This window comes from Trachymyrmex septentrionalis, unplaced genomic scaffold (assembly GCF_001594115.1).
Source record: "Trachymyrmex septentrionalis isolate Tsep2-gDNA-1 unplaced genomic scaffold, Tsep1.0 scaffold60, whole genome shotgun sequence".
Classification (NCBI taxonomy): domain Eukaryota; kingdom Metazoa; phylum Arthropoda; class Insecta; order Hymenoptera; family Formicidae; genus Trachymyrmex; species Trachymyrmex septentrionalis.
In genome coordinates, this window is record NW_017305779.1 from 4,959,135 (window position 1) to 4,976,956 (window position 17,822).

Sequence of the window (17,822 nt, forward strand, 5' to 3'; positions counted from 1 at the left end):
CATAAAATTATTACACACACAGACACATACACACACACACACACACACACAGAGAGAGAGAGAGAGAGAGAGAGAGAGAGAGAGAGAGAGAGAATTTGAATATAATTAACATTATCTATTTTTAAACTTTTTTAATATTTTTCGAAGATTGTAGATTTACGCTCAATTTAAATATATACATGCAGAGGAGAAAAAGCCCCCTATTATGAGATAGCCGTCTAATATTAGATAGCGGCGTTCCCACTAAACTAATAAACGCTATCTATTGGTTTCACCATGAATTTATTGTTCTTGGATTTAAAACTATTTAGTAGAAAGTTCATTATTAGATCATGCCTGTAGTCGTTGCGAAAAAAGATTTTAGAATTTGGATGTCTTCAAGTTCCGTTGAGATGAACCTTTAAATCTTGTTTATTATTTAATAAATAAATATTTGGCAATAAATTCTTCATGTAGTGATAGAGTAAGATCGTACTAATAGAAAAATACGGGATATGTTGAATTGCTTAATTACAAACGTTAGATTTGATGATCGTAAAACCGTAAGATGTGGAAATGGTAATATGAGATATCCAGGATATTTCTAATATAAAACTTATGCTCCTAGTGAAATTCGTTGCTAAATATAAATGTTATTGTATAATAATAAAAAGGACAATCGAAATGAACATCGAGTGGCTATTTCGGCGATGCTTTGATTCCAACTACATGAAAACGAATCTTATAAGTACAATGCATCGCCTACTCATTTTGCGCGCGCACTAGCTGTGTTTGTATTTTAGAAACATTAAATAAAATTTTTTAATTGTAATACTGATGTACTTTGCGTTTTATTATCAATTGCTCGGATATCTTATATTAGGAGCACAATCTTTTTACTTTGCCACTTTTTACATTTCTTCAATTTATAAAAAAAATAAAATTTAAATTAAATTTCATATAATCTTAAAGCTTATTAAATTCTTTTCAAAATGATATATTACTTTTTTAAATTCTGGCCATAGATTTTTAGCATTTATCCAAAATAAACTCGGTCTCTCATAATAGGGACCTTTATGTTTCATGCATAAATAAATCTAATTAATAAATTTAAGCAAAAGAAGGCAAAATTTAAAAATACGTATAATATTTACAATTAATCTCAGATTATTATCGTTTGTCCGTAAGAATTCGTCAGTGTCCGCAATTAATCGTAGCTGACTGTACTCCATAATTCATTAGATTGTATACTTTTTGAATAAACTTTCGCGACAAACTTTTGCAAGGTGAAACCACGACAAACGAAAAGAAAGGAAATGGTGACAAACCGAACGAAACAATTTTCTTCGATTTTTCCTATGGTTTTTAATTAACAAATACATCCAATGACATGTGAAAATAGTTGCACGAAATCAACCGTCACGTTTTCCCAAATACCTATACTTATACTCTTTCTCTCTCTTTTTTCTTTTTTATCCTCCCGTAAGATAAATGACGAAATCTTGTTAAGTGCGAAACGATCGGAAACTCTTTACCTTTGAGTGCATCATGATAGATGATAGATAAATCTTGTAAATCGTCTTATTAACTGCCAAACGTCTTTCCCACAAGTAACAATTTGTATTTGATGTTTCCTTTATCTGTGAATAAATAAATAATAAATGTTCGCTATCGTATAACATGAAATCTTTGAGATCATAAATAATAAAATCTGTCTGATTGTGTGAAATGTTTCTATAAATAAGTTGAATAAAAATTCGAATCATATCTTATCGTAACGAATGAGATAAATAAGATTATAGAAGGTAGAAGCAGGACACATAAATATTTTATTTAGTGTCTGGAAACATAATTCGCTCTATTTTTCAAGGATCTCGGACATAAACGAGAAATTCCTTATTCTTCTGTACTAGCAAGTTACCATCCTTTTTAATGCTTTACGATGGATTTGTGATTTTTTCAAATTCTTGGTTTATTTACAGAAATAAATTTCCTCCTTTAGAAAAACAGATACATTTAATTAAGTTATGATATACTCAAGTAGCAAGATGTCGTCTATTTGATGTCATTAGTTAGTCATTTTTGATGAATCTAACATCGCATTTTAAAAATAATGTGAATTTGAATTAACCACATAATGTATCATATAAACCGAAAATATGTCATTATTTTTGTTATTAACGACATAAATGAATGATGTCATTAATTAATCAAAAAGATGACGTCATTGTGCTACGTCTTAAATAGATAACATGACGTTAGTAATTTAAAATGACTACTTACATTGACGTCAAAATAACTACAGCTTGCTACTTGAAATAATATTTATTTAGGAATCTCTTAACGAATTAGATAGATAATATGCGTTTATTAGAACATTGCTGAAACAGGATATTATCATTTTATTTGCAGTGGATGCAGTTTACGCCATGGCACACAGTGTTCATAATGTTATAGAGGAAGAGTGCGTAAATAATTTGGGTACGTCGCATTATCTCTGCGAGTCGCTTATACCAGCACCGGACGGTCCACGACTTCTCCAACACATTCGTAATATTAGCTTCATTGGTGAGTTATGCAAAGCAGCATTACTTTTCTTTCAAAGTAATTTTTAATTTAACTTTCAAGCATAATTTCAAAGCTGCGCAAAGAACGTATAATGAATATATAATTTTACTTGAAATTCTAGTTGATTTATAATAAATACTTTTATACTTGTGGATTTAAATCATTGAATATCTTTGACGCATTTGTATAACACACAATGCAGCATTGATTAATTGGTCAAATAGTCGAATTTTCCACGTTAGAATTTTCCACATGTCGAATGTAAAAAAAAGTTGCTAAATTGAGAAGTTTGAACACATCGATCAATTATGTCCGAGAATTCCGCGTATGCTGAGCTGCAATTGCATCATTCCGCGTGTAGCGATCTATCAATGACGTCAGAGGATGGCAATCTCGACGCCTCATCGATATTGCAATTAAAACACTTTCCCCGATTTAACAGCACGTAACACTTTCACGTCAGTGGACTCTGCGACACAATTAAAACTGCCCCTCGTTACGGGATACTATCAAATGGCAATGAGATTATCTTAACCGGCCATCTCCCGTTCGCGTATCAGCCGAGATTTATCGTGACGATATTGCGCATAACGTTCAAACTTATTTTCCTTCCCCTTTTCCCTAGCTTTTCTAATAATTTCATAACGTCGTCATCTCATCTTTCAAATCTGCGCTCTTACGCCTTTGTCCGCTTTTAATCCCCGAGGCATTTACGCTATCAGGATGTTAGCTCGTGTCGGAATATCTTACCTCAAATATCTCATTTATCAATATTAGCGGTATAAATGAAGGATAATCTTTAAGATAAACTGCAGAATATATAAAACCAGTGTTCATCCAGTACTATAAAACATTTATCCTTCGCTTAATCTAAATCCAATATTTTTTGCGCGAACTTTAATTTGATTTGTACAAATGCTTGATTATTTATAAATAAAGTAAGAAGGTATTAAAAGCGAATTTAATTGAATGCACTCGCGCTGGTGCACATTAAAGCCGTCGTATATAAATTGACGTCAAAATATATGTTTGATACAAATATAAGATTAAACCATGAAATGTTCAATACATTTTATCGTGCTATTAAAGTAAAATCTGTATTTTATAATTCGAAATATTTGCATTTTACTTTTACATAGATTTAATTAACGGCTTTAATATGCACTAATGCATCTAACCAAATCCACTATAAGTTGCATTTGACAAATATATGTATATGCCAAGAGAAATTTCCTCATACAGATAATATACATGCGTATATGTATAAATATATCATAATATACATATATATGTTTTTATATATTTATTTATTTATTTATTCTATAAACATTCTTAGATGCAATATTGTTGGATAAGGTTTTTGATATATACACGCGGAACAATATATCTCAATGAAGAATAAGATCTAATTTGATTTGTTTATATGTATTATATTATTAGAAAAGTAATCTGCGGATAAAATGTGCAATAATGGGAATCAAAATATAAATTTTCGTAAAACTATAGTTGGAACAATCCGTTCGATAGTACTTAATTATTTGTTTTACCCCGCGATATGAAATATATAAATCCAACACGCACCAAATGCTACGCATATAAACAGCAAATAAAGACAATGAACTGTGTATTTATATTAGTAGATTGTTTTTGATAATTGGATTTTGTGAAAGAAAACTTTATAGCCGTAGCTCTGTAAGCGCTGAAAAGAGTTTCGTTTAAACTTTGGCGTTATCTGGTTCTCTCTCTCTCTCTCTCTCTCTCTCTCTCTCTCTCTCTCTCTCTCTCTCTCTCTCTCTCTCTCTTTCTCTCTCTCTCTTTCTCTCTTTCTCTCATTTCGTGTTCTCTGTTATTTAACGAAAGGAAAAAGCTATGCATCTCAATTCTCTCATTTCTTTCCGTAACATTTTCGCAGGTAAACTGGCATACAAAATTTATCGCAAATTGAGAATGAAAAATTCCATTCGATATTATTTTTTTTATCTCCTCGTTCTTTTTTTTCAATTCTAGATTATTGTACTTTATTTACTTCTCTCTATTACGAATAAATAGCATTTTTTTTAGAATAAGTAAAAGAAAAAGAAACTTTTTCAACAGGTATTTATAATTTTAAAAAATCCTATATATATATCTCTATGAAAATAATTGTTCACTTATTCATAGATGCTGAAAAATGCGACTAAAAGCAAAGATTATTTAGATAATGTAAAATGTGCAAGTGAAATGAAATAGATTATTTGCTTCTGTGTGCATGGCAGTTTCGTTTAATTAAATAAATTAAAAGTTTTTTTAAAAACTTTCGGCGTATTTGCCTGAATAAATAGTTTGTTGCTCGGATTATTCGATCATATTCAAATTTATCATATTAGAAATCTCGCGCTTATTGATAATCCACGGCTTATTGATAATCCACGGCAAGCGAAACGTAATTTCCCGGTATAATCAATACGCTGGCTTTGTTACAACGATAACGATAACGATAACTTGGCACAAACGCTGCGAACTTGTTTGAGCATTTTCCCGACGAGCTCTCACAAATCTGGGGCGCTTACGTGCGCAAAATAACAATGTATACGTATTTTCCTTTGTCAAACTTATTTACTAGCCCTGACAATCCTGCACCTGTTTGCACTCTGTTATATTCACGTTTCTATGTATACTCTGATACTGCACGAGAAAACGGATGAACCTTTAGACGAATTTCATTGAACTAAACGCACCTCGTAGCTTTCATTGCCGCAAGCTTCTCTTTGTTGGGAAAAAGTGTAATAATAATAATAATAACTTAATGGACTAGCGCGAGAAGTATTCTTTTTTGTGCATTTCCATTTAGTTCTGATGAAACGACTAATAGGCTTATCGAATAAACTGAAAAAAATTGTGAGATATTCTGTATCTGTTTTTTATCCTTAATTTTTCTATGTTGTGTTTGTAAATTTCTTATAATTTCTATAATTTTAATATGTAGATAAATTACATTATTTATATATATCTATGTATTATATATTTTTTTTAATCATGATTATATTCAATTTAACACTGTAATTATAACTAACATTATAACATTAGAATAAAAAACTAATTTTAACAGATAGAAATATTAAAATTCTTTTTATATTTGTTATATAATTTTGTTTTCTTTATATTTTTTTTATTTTAATTTCTTTTCACTTAATTTTAAATTCACTTTCTTCGTTTTATCAATATAAAAAGTAATCAAAAGCTTTAAAATGAGAGATTTAGGTCCACTTAGAAACATCAGAAATTCAGGTTTGCACAACGTTGAAGATGATGGCGAGAAAATATATTGCTATACATTATTGCCACGATTTTAATATCTTCTTCGTATCTTACCACGATACCCGACTGTGCTTTTGCTTCGTGATTTTTATCTTCATAGTCGCTTATAATTTTCTTTGCTCTTGCGTACGGAATTACCTTTCTCTCTTCAACGTCGCCCCTGTATAACCTATTTTTTTTGTGAGCTTTCTTATACCATCTATTTTTTTCATATTAGTGGTGTGTCTTTGAAATAACATTTTGTATACATCCCGTATATACCTGCTTGTATTTGCTGGTGTGCGTTGTGCCGGCATCGAATTATTACGATGAGAATGGAGATATAAGCTGAGAAAAGGGGATAGACTCTAACAAGAACGAAAAGAAGCTGTATGGGGTCCTTCTTCTAATAGTGTCCTGTAAATAAATTGTAATCCACGCATGAAATAACTGATATACATTCGCAGACGCAACGCCCAAACCCGCTTTGCTTTTACACCGACCAATAACATGTGCTTATTTCTAGTCCTTTGAATCATATTATTAGATAACAAAATTCCATGTTTTACTTTTTAACTTTTTTATATTTATCTCTTTCAGTTATTATATATTATTAGCTTTAGTTTAGTTTATTTTTTAGTGACTTTAAATATTTAAAATTAATCTTTCTTTGATTTTTTCTCAAAAAATTTTTTAAATTTCTTTTCTTTTTTTTCCTTTTATTTTTAATTTGTTATTTTTTTTAGTATTATCATATCTATATTAATAAAATATTATTTCTATAATAGTATTTTTATTACATCCACAATAATGTTTGAGATTATGCAACTGAAATTGACAGTAATATAAGTTAAGACATAACAAATTTTTAAAAATTTTTAACAAAGCTATATTCTATATGTTTTATATTCTACAATCACGTATGATTAAATTATCAAGTCAATATTCTTATTTTGTTTTAGGTCGCCAAGATACTGAAATTAAGTTTAATTCTGACGGAGACGCCTACGGATTTTATAACATCTATCAATATCAAAGGAAGGACGAGGGTCGTTTTGATTATATCCTCATCGGCACGTGGAGAGAAGAGTAAGTCAACTTCAAACACCCGTCGATCGGGACACTTTGTCATGCGGATTGTACAAATTGACTGTCATATTAATCTTTAATCCTCTTATATTTCAAGCAGTATACTATTACAATCTAATTAAAAAATTAATGTAAATACAAGTAAACTGCTACGTTAAAATTTCTAAGGTTCGGACGTTCTTCAACATTAAATATATTTATCAAAAATATTTCGTACACATCGCTTATATTTTATATTTGTGTTTGAAATCTTTATACAGTATTTATTTTATTCAATCCCTTGGATACACAAAAATAATGATCTGTATTACTCATTAATCAACTGAAAAATTGTATACTTATATTATCCTTATTAATATTATGCTAATAATAATATTATATTTCTTTATTATGATAATTTGTAGCCTTTGTAGCAACGCGTTACATTCTTGCAAGATAAAAAGAAGTACGTAATAAGTAACACGTAAAAGGTGGTACATAAAAGTAACACAAAAAATTACATGTAAAAAATGTACTAGATAAAATGAAATATTCAGTTAACGATTTATATATTTTCAATCTTTTCGTGCAGAATCCTTTATAAAAATTGGCTTTGTTTGTATAACATTTCTCTTCGGCAGTGCCTTCAATGTAACAATTCAATGATGAAATCACTGTGGCGCCCAAATTGCTAATTAAAGGTTAATTTACTCCCTCAGGCTCTCTCTGGACATCAATATGACACGATGGGCAACCGGAGTCGGCGAGCTTCACATTCCAGGTAGCATGTGCAGCGATAACTGCCCGATGGGACACGTCCGCAATTTTGTAGTAAGTGCACACTGCAAAGTCTGAGGATAACCAGAACCACTGAGTGCTATATGGTTCTATTAGCTGATAGAATGTTCATGAAAGATCTATCGATCTATCAAATAATGAGAGAACAGACGAGTAATAATGAGAGATTAAAGCGAATAATAATGATTAAATGCGAAGTAATAGTATTAAATGCGAATATTAAACAATGGAAGATGCATGATACGACAAATTGGCATATTTTAAGAATAAATATTAATACTATTTCAGTATAATATTTTATCATGAATTAACTTATAATATGTTTATAAGCTTTGAAATAGAGCGTTTAGCGAGTAAATTGTTAAACAAAGATGATAAATGGGAATCGGCATATACATTAACTAATAAATATTAGTTAACAGCCCATTTCTCTTAGTAACCTCGCTAATTTTTATTGCATTTATACTATTGCATTGAAGTTTGTTTATAATTCTTTAATTTCATTTACTCAGATTTAGTGCAAATTTTTTCAATGTTAATGCAAATTTTTTAAATGCTATTTTAATTCCATTGCGGAGCCTATTGATGCATCAAGATTAATATATTATATTTAATATATAATTTCTTTTATATATCTTTCTCTTTACCTCTCCCTCTTTCATTTTATATTATAATTGATATAATTTTTAATTTATATTGCTAGAACGAATTATATAATACAGAATACATTAAGAACAAAATATCAACTTGTTAATTGAATTTGCTTCAATATAACGAAACTAATGAAATTATGACGCTACCTCAGCAATAATTCAGCTTATCTTGCGCTATTTGTATAATTAAATTCTGACGCACATTTTGACTCAAATCCCATGAGGAGTTCAATTGTGTAATTTCCACAGACTCTCGTGATATGCAAGTTACGTTTAATAAACTGAATGAGCGGACGATCTCTACTACCTCATGCTTCTCTTCTCCTTATTCTCATTCCTTATCTTCCCGACGGTTACAATTTCATACAAGTTAAAGTAGATTTGTAATTATGATCTAATCCCGCGAGTTTAACCCTAGATGCGAGTAGGTATTCCTGTATTCTCGATGTTTTCCAAATTCTTTTTGGATGTAAACACATAGATAATGCAATAATAATTATACGCGACGGGTTTCGTATGTTATACATTTATTTTCCATTCAATGGGGGAATGTTCTATTATTTTTTAATTAAAATAATAATTTTAGATCAAAAATTTACAGGAAGCTCCAATTTTCGATTATGGATCTAAAGACGTTTTAAAAAAAAATAGATTAATTTTGAACAACATATAGTAAAAATAACAGTTAATATTCGTTCAAGTTTAATGCACATTAAACGTAGAATGCATTTATAAGAATCTACGAACATTGTATAACTATGTAATTATCTATAGTTATAGAAAAATATATTTTGTAAAAAAGAAATTTTCAAAATTCTACATATTTATTTTTCATTCTTATTTCTTTTACCTTATCCTTTGTTTTTAAATAATCTGTTTAGTTACTATTGTATTTTAAATTTATTTTTTAATTAAAGAGATAAAACTAAAATTTTTGAATTTATTATATTATTAACTTTATTTTAATATCTGATTTAATTATAATTTTAATTAAAATAAAGAGATAATTATTTTTAATTATATTTTATTTTTTAATTAATATAGAGACTGTAAATCTGCGTTATCAGAATATATAAATATTTAAATTGTATTTGTTAATAAACAACGCTTTCTAGCACTTAAATCTCTTGGAATATAACTCATATGATATATTTCTAAATCTGGTTGGAATATATTCCTAAATGGGATTCATGAATGTTTAAAGTGTCTTGTTTAATGTTTCCTTAGCAAGAGTTAACACACGCATTAAACTTTCCTCAGATCAATGAGTGTGTGTCCTTAGAACTTCGTAATAATTGGTTATTTTTCTTAGTTGATATTGAACAAGAAATACACGTGAAGAATTGCTATAGCCAAAGTCATTATCAAACTTATTACGGCCACGACTAATTAGCGTTGGGCTTTCTTAGAAAAATATATGTAAAAAGGAGAATTTACGAAGTATTTTCTCGAGCATTTCCTTTTCTCCATTATGAAATCAAACACAATACGATCTTTAATCATTTATGTAATAAAACATTACTATTTATGCAAACCATTTATATAAAAAGTCAGACATTGAAAATATTACTAAAATATAATGTGTTGATTTTTTCATTCTTTCTATTTTTACATGTATGTATTATATAATTGTGTTCCTTTTATTTATATATTATTGTAGCATTTGTTACAATAGTTGTTTTGTAGAACTTCAATGTTAACTTCAGGAACAATCAACAATTTCAATTTTATTCTCATTTATGTTTCTTAGAATATTTCTTTGAAGAGTGAAAAGGAAAGTGTTGTTCGCTTTGTTCGCGATATGCTCCGTTACATTTAAACTTTGATTTCGCTTACAATAACAGAAATTTGCTGCAAGTTTAAGTTTTTTCATTAATTTTAACTTAAGTTTCTTAAATTTCCTTCTTTCTGTTTATCGTCGCAGCTGGCTTCACTTGCTTGACTTTATCTTTTTTGCGTAATTTACTTTTGGATTTCAAGACCAAGATCATCCGCGACCTTAATCGACGAACCATATGCTCTTCATATTATTTGCTTTTCTTCTACATCCCTATATACTTTTTATATTATCAACTTGCACACATTTCTCGCAAAATTTTCAAATTGCCATTATTTTCAAGCTTTCTTTCATAAATACTGCGAAACTTTTTTCGAGAAACTCTTTTGATTTCAGCTTAAGTTTTGTTGAAAGTTAAGTTTTAGGAAGAGAATTTAAAGCTCCTAAACTCAGTCTTTTGTTATCTATTCATCATCGCATTACTTTTATCACTTTTCCACAATTCGCTCCCGGAATAATGTGAGATTGAAGTTCAATCGCATCGCATCCGTGCTAATTAACGGTTGATGATAAAAAAGCTTGTTAGTTATAATAAAAGTTTCACGACATTTATTACCTTTTATTTATTGGAGAAATTCCGTCTAAGCTGTTGATGAAAATAGCACAATTTTATAACTAAAACTAGTAATAAAATTCTCAAAGAATACACAAAATCGCAAAATTTTAAAGTATACTAACGGATTATTAGCTTTGTTCATAGCAGATTTGAACATAAGATTGCGGCAGATTGGTATGAAATGTGTCCGCATTAAGTCTGATTTGCCAGAAGAGCCTATCGACAAATTGTTAGCAACCGAGCAGAATCTCTTTTTTCGTAATTGTTTATTAAAAGTAAATTTCAATGAAATGTATTATATATTTAATTACAAAATAGTTTGTTACTTGATCTTTACTTGATTTTTGCAGTCAATTTGTTAACAGATTTTTTTCATATTTTTAATAAAATTCTTTCATTGTTATATTTAAACAAATGTTGCACGTTCGCATAATGGACTTTATTAAAATGCATTCCACTGTATTCTTCACGTTAGCCTATTATGCAAGCGAAAGAGAAGTGCAAGCATACGCTAGGTGTGATTTATTAAGCATGATTTAATTATATAATTAATTAATTATGCTAAGAGTGTATGTAATTGGCACTCATTCTATGCACATACTAGTTGCATGCACTGTCCGATTGAAGTACTCTCTAATAGACGTCTATCAATAAATGTAACGACAATTAAAACGGTAATTGCCGTTACGTTCTGCATAATCACACCATAGTTTGATCTGTCATTTGAATAATGTAATTCGTAATGATTATCATAATTACAAGAATTCTCATTGTGGTAATGCTAATGACAATAATAGAAATTATTAGTTATTGGTGTATTATTAACTGTCAGAAATTATATATGATGCGTGACAAATCAATATTGGTCAATAACTAATAATAGCAGACTAATTGAAATGCGAGATTATTAATAATTGTCAATACACAATTCAGTGTGGTACATACTTTATGAGTTGTGCGTTTATACATATAGTTATAAAATATTTACTAGTCACATTTATTCTTATATCATTGGTGTACTTTTATTTTCAATCCCATTATTGTTATTTATGGGCGATTTATACATTTATTTGGGCAAGTACTAACTCGAATAATCTTCAACTACTTTTAAACTGCGATGAAATCATCAGTTTCATCTCCAGTATGAATCATTTATTATTCCGTAATGTAATGCAAAGTAAAGCTGACGCTAATAAGGAAGGGGAGCGTGGCATGTTAAGCCCGAAAACAAATTTGTTTTTCTATGCAAATCCCATAAATAATTCCTACCCGTCTATTAGTTCAAACAAATGTCATGGAGATCTTATCGATCTCAACGGAACTTAGTATTTTTTAATCAATAGTTGCATAAAAAGAATAGATTTTTCTTGAATATTATTAAACGTACGTTATGTTGAACGAACTTTTCATCACTGTTTTTCAATCGTTTAAATGTCTAAATAATTATAGGGACAAACTGTTACTTTTTATTCAAGAAAATCCGCTTGTCCAAAAGCATAAGCTCATTCGTGTGTTTTGTTGTACAATCAGACATAAATTTTCTGCGCACATATGTATATGTGCCTTGTTATTTTGTTAAAAATTTTTTCTGTAATTAAAATTCAATTTATTTATGATTTCTATTAAGAAGATAGGAGCTTAAGCTCAATTTTTTTTTACTACATTTTGTTTTAAGCATTTTGTTTGGAATTAATTCAGTAATTTTACTTTTTATTTTTTAGGATTTATAGAGAATTTCTAAATCTCTAGATCTGTAACGTGTTTTTTCGATAAATCAATAGAATGTACGACATTATTATAAAACCATTAATTAATAATAGCAATTAAATTATCAATCAACATCAATTGTTAATAATAATGATTATTAACAATTGATATTGACAATCTGCTGAGAGCGCTCATCCCTTTTCATTCATCATTCATGATTCATCAAGACAGACAATTAATTATTCGTCTTCGCTTGGTCATGCTATGTATTAGAATCTGACAATTTCCAGGAACCCTGCTGTTGGAGTTGCGTTGCCTGCCGAGAAGACTCCTATGTGTACAACGACACATGCAAGAACTGCAATCCCGGGTATGCACCGAATTCCACAATGACGGGCTGCGTTAAGCTGACCGCCGAAGTTATACCCTGGTCGAGTCCTTGGGCGCTGGTGCCGCTAATATTCGCGTCCATCGGCATCCTCAGCACTCTCTTTACTACGGTCGTCTTTATACGGTGAGACGCATTTTGTTTCTTCATTATTTTCTATGTAGAATATTCCTTCATGGTGTTGGAATTAAATAAATTATAGATTTTTTAGCAAATCCTTTTTCAGATAAGTCTAATTGGATTTTGTTTAAATAAAAGTCTAATTCGGAATTTCATTATATTATAGTATATGTAACTTTAAAGCAATTTCTATAGTAATAGATATGATTTATTTTGTATCTATTACAATAGATATGACTGTACTTAAAGTAAATTCATTTCCAGATTTCCAGCATGTTAATATCTCTTTAATAGATACCTATTGAGCATTAAAAATTTAATTGTGATATATTATTTCAATATAGTTTAGCCCCTGCGTCTTAATGCTTAAAGTCAAAGTAACATTGGTGCAACCGGGTCTTAGTTCGAGAAAATTTTCGGCGCACAGTTCGAATGACTATAAATGTACCAATGTGGTAAGGTGATTGGGAGAAAGACGCCACTTAAGTCTTTATTCTTAAATAACTTCTTAATGTTATTGAATTAAATTACAAAAAAATATTATTTGTATTCTAGAGATCTTTCTTTGTTTACACAAATTTACAAATTTAACGTTTAATATACCGTATTATTGAAAAAAATTGATATGTCATACCTCGTAAAAGTGATATCTTCCCCCTATATCTTGGATAAAATGCCATCCTATGGGAAAATATGTCACAAACAATTAAATAATGTAATGCAATGTGAACTGACATATTTTACTTATTTACAGTTCGTAATCAAGAGTATAAGCTGTAAAAACACATAAAAGTACAATAAAACATAAATTCACGAAATATGAAAGAGAGTAATTTAGGAAGTAAGTTGAGGTAAGACCTACCTTTTTGTATTTCGTATTATCTTTTCCAATTGACATTGGCACAAACATGTTCATCTCTGTCGATAATTGCGCAATTGTTTACCTCACGCTTTTGCACAGTATGGCCAATGCGCGTTTTATAAAGAAACTATAAATAAAGTGGCGTCTTCCCTCTTGTGGCATCTTTTCTCGAATTACCTATGCAAATTATATATGCATGTACATATGTATTGGGTTGGAGAAACAATTCTGCGGAAATTTGTTAGCTTAAAATTATATACAGAATATATTTGTGAAATTTTCGACTATCTGACATGAAAGCTTGAAGTTTTTCCTAAAAGTTTGTTTTAAAAAAATGTTCATACTTTTTGCTACCAAATTACACGCGGATTAAATAAAAGAGCATTCTGATTTTGATTGCTCATAACTCCGTTAAAAATTATCGTATTGTAATTAATAAAAAAAATAGATTCTTAAAGCTGAAACGTTGGTCTATCAAGTGTGGTGTAATTGCTAATTTTTAAAAAATAGAATACCTATATGTACATTTGAGTTAAAAATGTTATATTACTATCCTTTTTCTATTGCGCAATGGTTATATAAGAATATCACATTTTTAACTCACATTTCTATATATTTTACATTTAAAAAATTAACATAATACTTTTCGATAGAGCAACGTTTCAAGAATCGGTTCTTTTAATTGCAGTATGATGATTTTTAATGGAGTTATGAGCAATCAATGTCAGAATGATTTTTTTTACTTAAGAACAAAACATTGTAGAAACATTTTTAACAAATGATTTTGTAAGGAAAACTCCAAACTTTCACGATATAGATATAGTCGAAAATTTTCACAAATTTTTTTTGTTCTGCACGTAACACACCTAAGAAGTGAGAAGAAAAATTTCCCTTTTTTCAGCTCGTAGTTTTCTATACATAAAAATTACAAAACTCACATAAATTCAAAAAAATATAGTAATTATTTAAAAATAGAGATTCCAAGCTTTAAAACCTTTTTTAAATTTAAATTTTGATTATGTTTAACGAAGGTATTGTATATATAAGATATTGTAGATATAATTTTGAACTAACAAAATATCGTAGAACTTTTTCTCCAACCTAATAGTATATATTAATTCACATTAAATTATTTAACCATTAAAAGATCTAGCTTTGACCGATATGGTCATTATTTTCTATTTCCTATTTGTTGAGTTTTCAAATGTACGGTAATAAGATTCTTATTGTAAATATGATTGTGTTTCAAGATAAAAAAATAATCAACATAGTATAGTTTGCTAAAAATTGTCATTTATACAAAAATATTATGCACTAAGACTTGCTTTGATCAAACATTGCCTCCTTCACTTATTTATGTTCAATACGACTATGACTTTTTCAGTTTGAAATACATTGTTACTTTTAATTGTTTGAAAAAGAATCAAATTAAATGCAAAAGTTAAAATTTATTATGTTACTTAACAAAAAAATTGTAATCTTTGTATATAAAAAATAGAAGTATTTTAGCTTTAATCAATGCTTATATTTCAATATTTGTTGCGGTAAAAAATCTATGCCTCGTATCATAAAAATAATTTATTTTACAATCAGTCAAATGTATAGATTATTACGATTACTGCGATTCGCAAAATATTAACAAATAATATATATACGATTAAGCCGTAAAATTTATTATTATATTAAATAAAAATATAAGTAATATGAAAAAACTTTTCTGGATTTATACGAGAGTGATGCATGAATTTGATTCACAATCATCTTCTTTTTCAATGAAAATATAACAAGATTGAGCGAGGAATATTAGCATTGAAAAAGAGTGCTTCAAAAGATATAAAGTCGATGCTTTCGAAGCAAAAATTTAATCGAAAGCTTAATAAGTGACCTATTAAACTTACTTAATTAAAGAGCTAAAAGGTTTTCTGCATTTCACTATATATAGACATAAAAGGAATAGAACTTTTAAACTTTAAAGTTACTTTTTAATTTTTATTGAGATTAAAAAATTAATATGTAATTATAAAATTCGCGTACCTTTTTATATAAATTATCGTTTAAGTAAATTATCATACGATTTAATGTCTAAAGAAAAAATAATATGAGACAAAATTTGAATTTATGACCATGTCTTTCTCAAGATTATTAGCAATGAAAATTAGAAGTTTTTTGCTGTTCTCCAAATATTAAAAAAAATCAAAAACATAAAACATAATATATAATTAAATAAAAAAATATACAAATGAGAAAGATATTGAATTGTATATTTGCAGAAACATTTCATATTTTAAATTGTTTAATTTCTTTAAAAGACGTAAGATTAATGTATAATATTTTTGTAAATATTAATTGAAATATAATGTTTGACAGATCCTATCAATTTTACTATAATTTAACTATGAATATATTGTGTTTGTACAGATTTAATCGCACTCCTGTTATTATGGCATCGGGTCGTGAGCTATGTTATGTTTTGTTGGTGGGAATTCTCTCTTGCTATGGCATGAGCTTTGTCATACTGAGCAAGCCAACCACATGGAATTGCACATACCTCAGGATTGGTCTGGGCCTCTGTCTCAGTATATGTTACAGCGCGATCCTCACGAAAACCAATCGTATATCGCGGATATTCAACCAAGGCACGAAGAAGATCAAGAGGCTCTCCTACACTTCGCCCAAGAGTCAAGTGGTAATCGCTATCGGTGAGTACGAGCTGCACTCACTTTGGTAAACACATCGGCAAGCTATGGCATCGAGAGGATAATTGCATGCTGATGCTTAACGTAACGTGAAATAAAAATCATTTTCGACCGAAGAAAAAAAATAATGCGATTCTTACGATAAGTTTTCGCATCAATAATATTTCTGTCTAGGATACACACAAATTTGTATTTTATTTTTAACCGCAATCCTTGCTTGTTGCATTATTTCGATCAAATCACTTCTTGTATCCTTATTTTTTAAAAACTTAGAAATTAATTAAATATTTGCAAAATGATGTGAATTAATAATTATTTATCTTTTTTCTATTCTCTCTCTCTCTTTCTCTCTCTCTCTCTCTCTCTCTCTCTTCTCCTAAAAAATTTTACAAGTTTTATAAATTATTTTTATTATAATTTTTTATTAGAAAGTTATAACTTAATGCATTACAATTCTCTTAATCGTGCTTTTTATTAATTATAATATCTTGTAAATTATTTACTAAATACTATACATACATAATTTTATTTTTGTAAAAAGGAAATGATTTAGAGAAATATGTAGTTTAGTAACATCGCAAATGTTCTCTCAGGTTTCCATTCATTATTCGATTAACAATGTAAACAGTAGCTTCTAAAGTACGCAGAACCTGATCCTGGATTACGTGACTCCCATTTATGCAGGGATCACTGCAGTGCAACTCATCGGCACTATCGTGTGGCTGATGATCGAACCGCCCGATACCACGGAGATCCATCCATATCCATTGTCTGCGGTGCTTACGTGCCGTGTGTCCACCTTCTCGCTGATGATGTCTCTCGTTTACAATATGTTCCTAATCCTGATGTGCACCCTGTACGCGTTCAAGACTCGTAAGATCCCGGAGGACTTTAACGAAGCCAAGTACATCGGTTTTACTATGTATTCTACGTGCATCGTCTGGTTGGCCTTTGTGCCCATCTACTTCGGCACCAACAATGATTACAAGGTCTGTGCCGCACATTGCGAGTTTACGAGCGCGAATTATGCACATGTATTCACACATATACACACACATACGCGCGCGCGCGCGCACACAAACTTCATACGCATTTTTCTGTCAACATATAAAGTCGAGCGGATAACTGCCTACGTTGCAGGTTCAGATCGCGAGCATGTGCATGTGCATCAACATCTCCGCTTCCGTCGCCCTCGGCTGCCTCTTCACGCCCAAGGTCTACCTGGTACTGTTCCAGCCTTACAAGAACGTTCGCCCTGGTCATCCTAACGTATGTACAGGTTTTATTACTTATCTCATTTAACAATTATTCCGT

General features: G+C 29.6%; 1 protein-coding gene across 1 annotated transcript in view; it reads left to right on the plus strand.

The window, feature by feature from the left end:
- The window catches only part of LOC108752684 (metabotropic glutamate receptor 8-like), a 125,654-nt gene that overhangs the window by 106,118 nt on the left and 1,714 nt on the right, over window positions 1-17,822 (plus strand). The window contains exons 9-15 of the mRNA XM_018493714.1: window positions 2,392-2,547; window positions 6,786-6,912; window positions 7,611-7,722; window positions 12,733-12,956; window positions 16,231-16,511; window positions 17,193-17,497; window positions 17,649-17,777. Of these exons, the coding sequence (XP_018349216.1) occupies window positions 2,392-2,547; window positions 6,786-6,912; window positions 7,611-7,722; window positions 12,733-12,956; window positions 16,231-16,511; window positions 17,193-17,497; window positions 17,649-17,777 (1,334 nt within the window). The remainder of the gene's footprint in view (window positions 1-2,391; window positions 2,548-6,785; window positions 6,913-7,610; window positions 7,723-12,732; window positions 12,957-16,230; window positions 16,512-17,192; window positions 17,498-17,648; window positions 17,778-17,822) is intronic.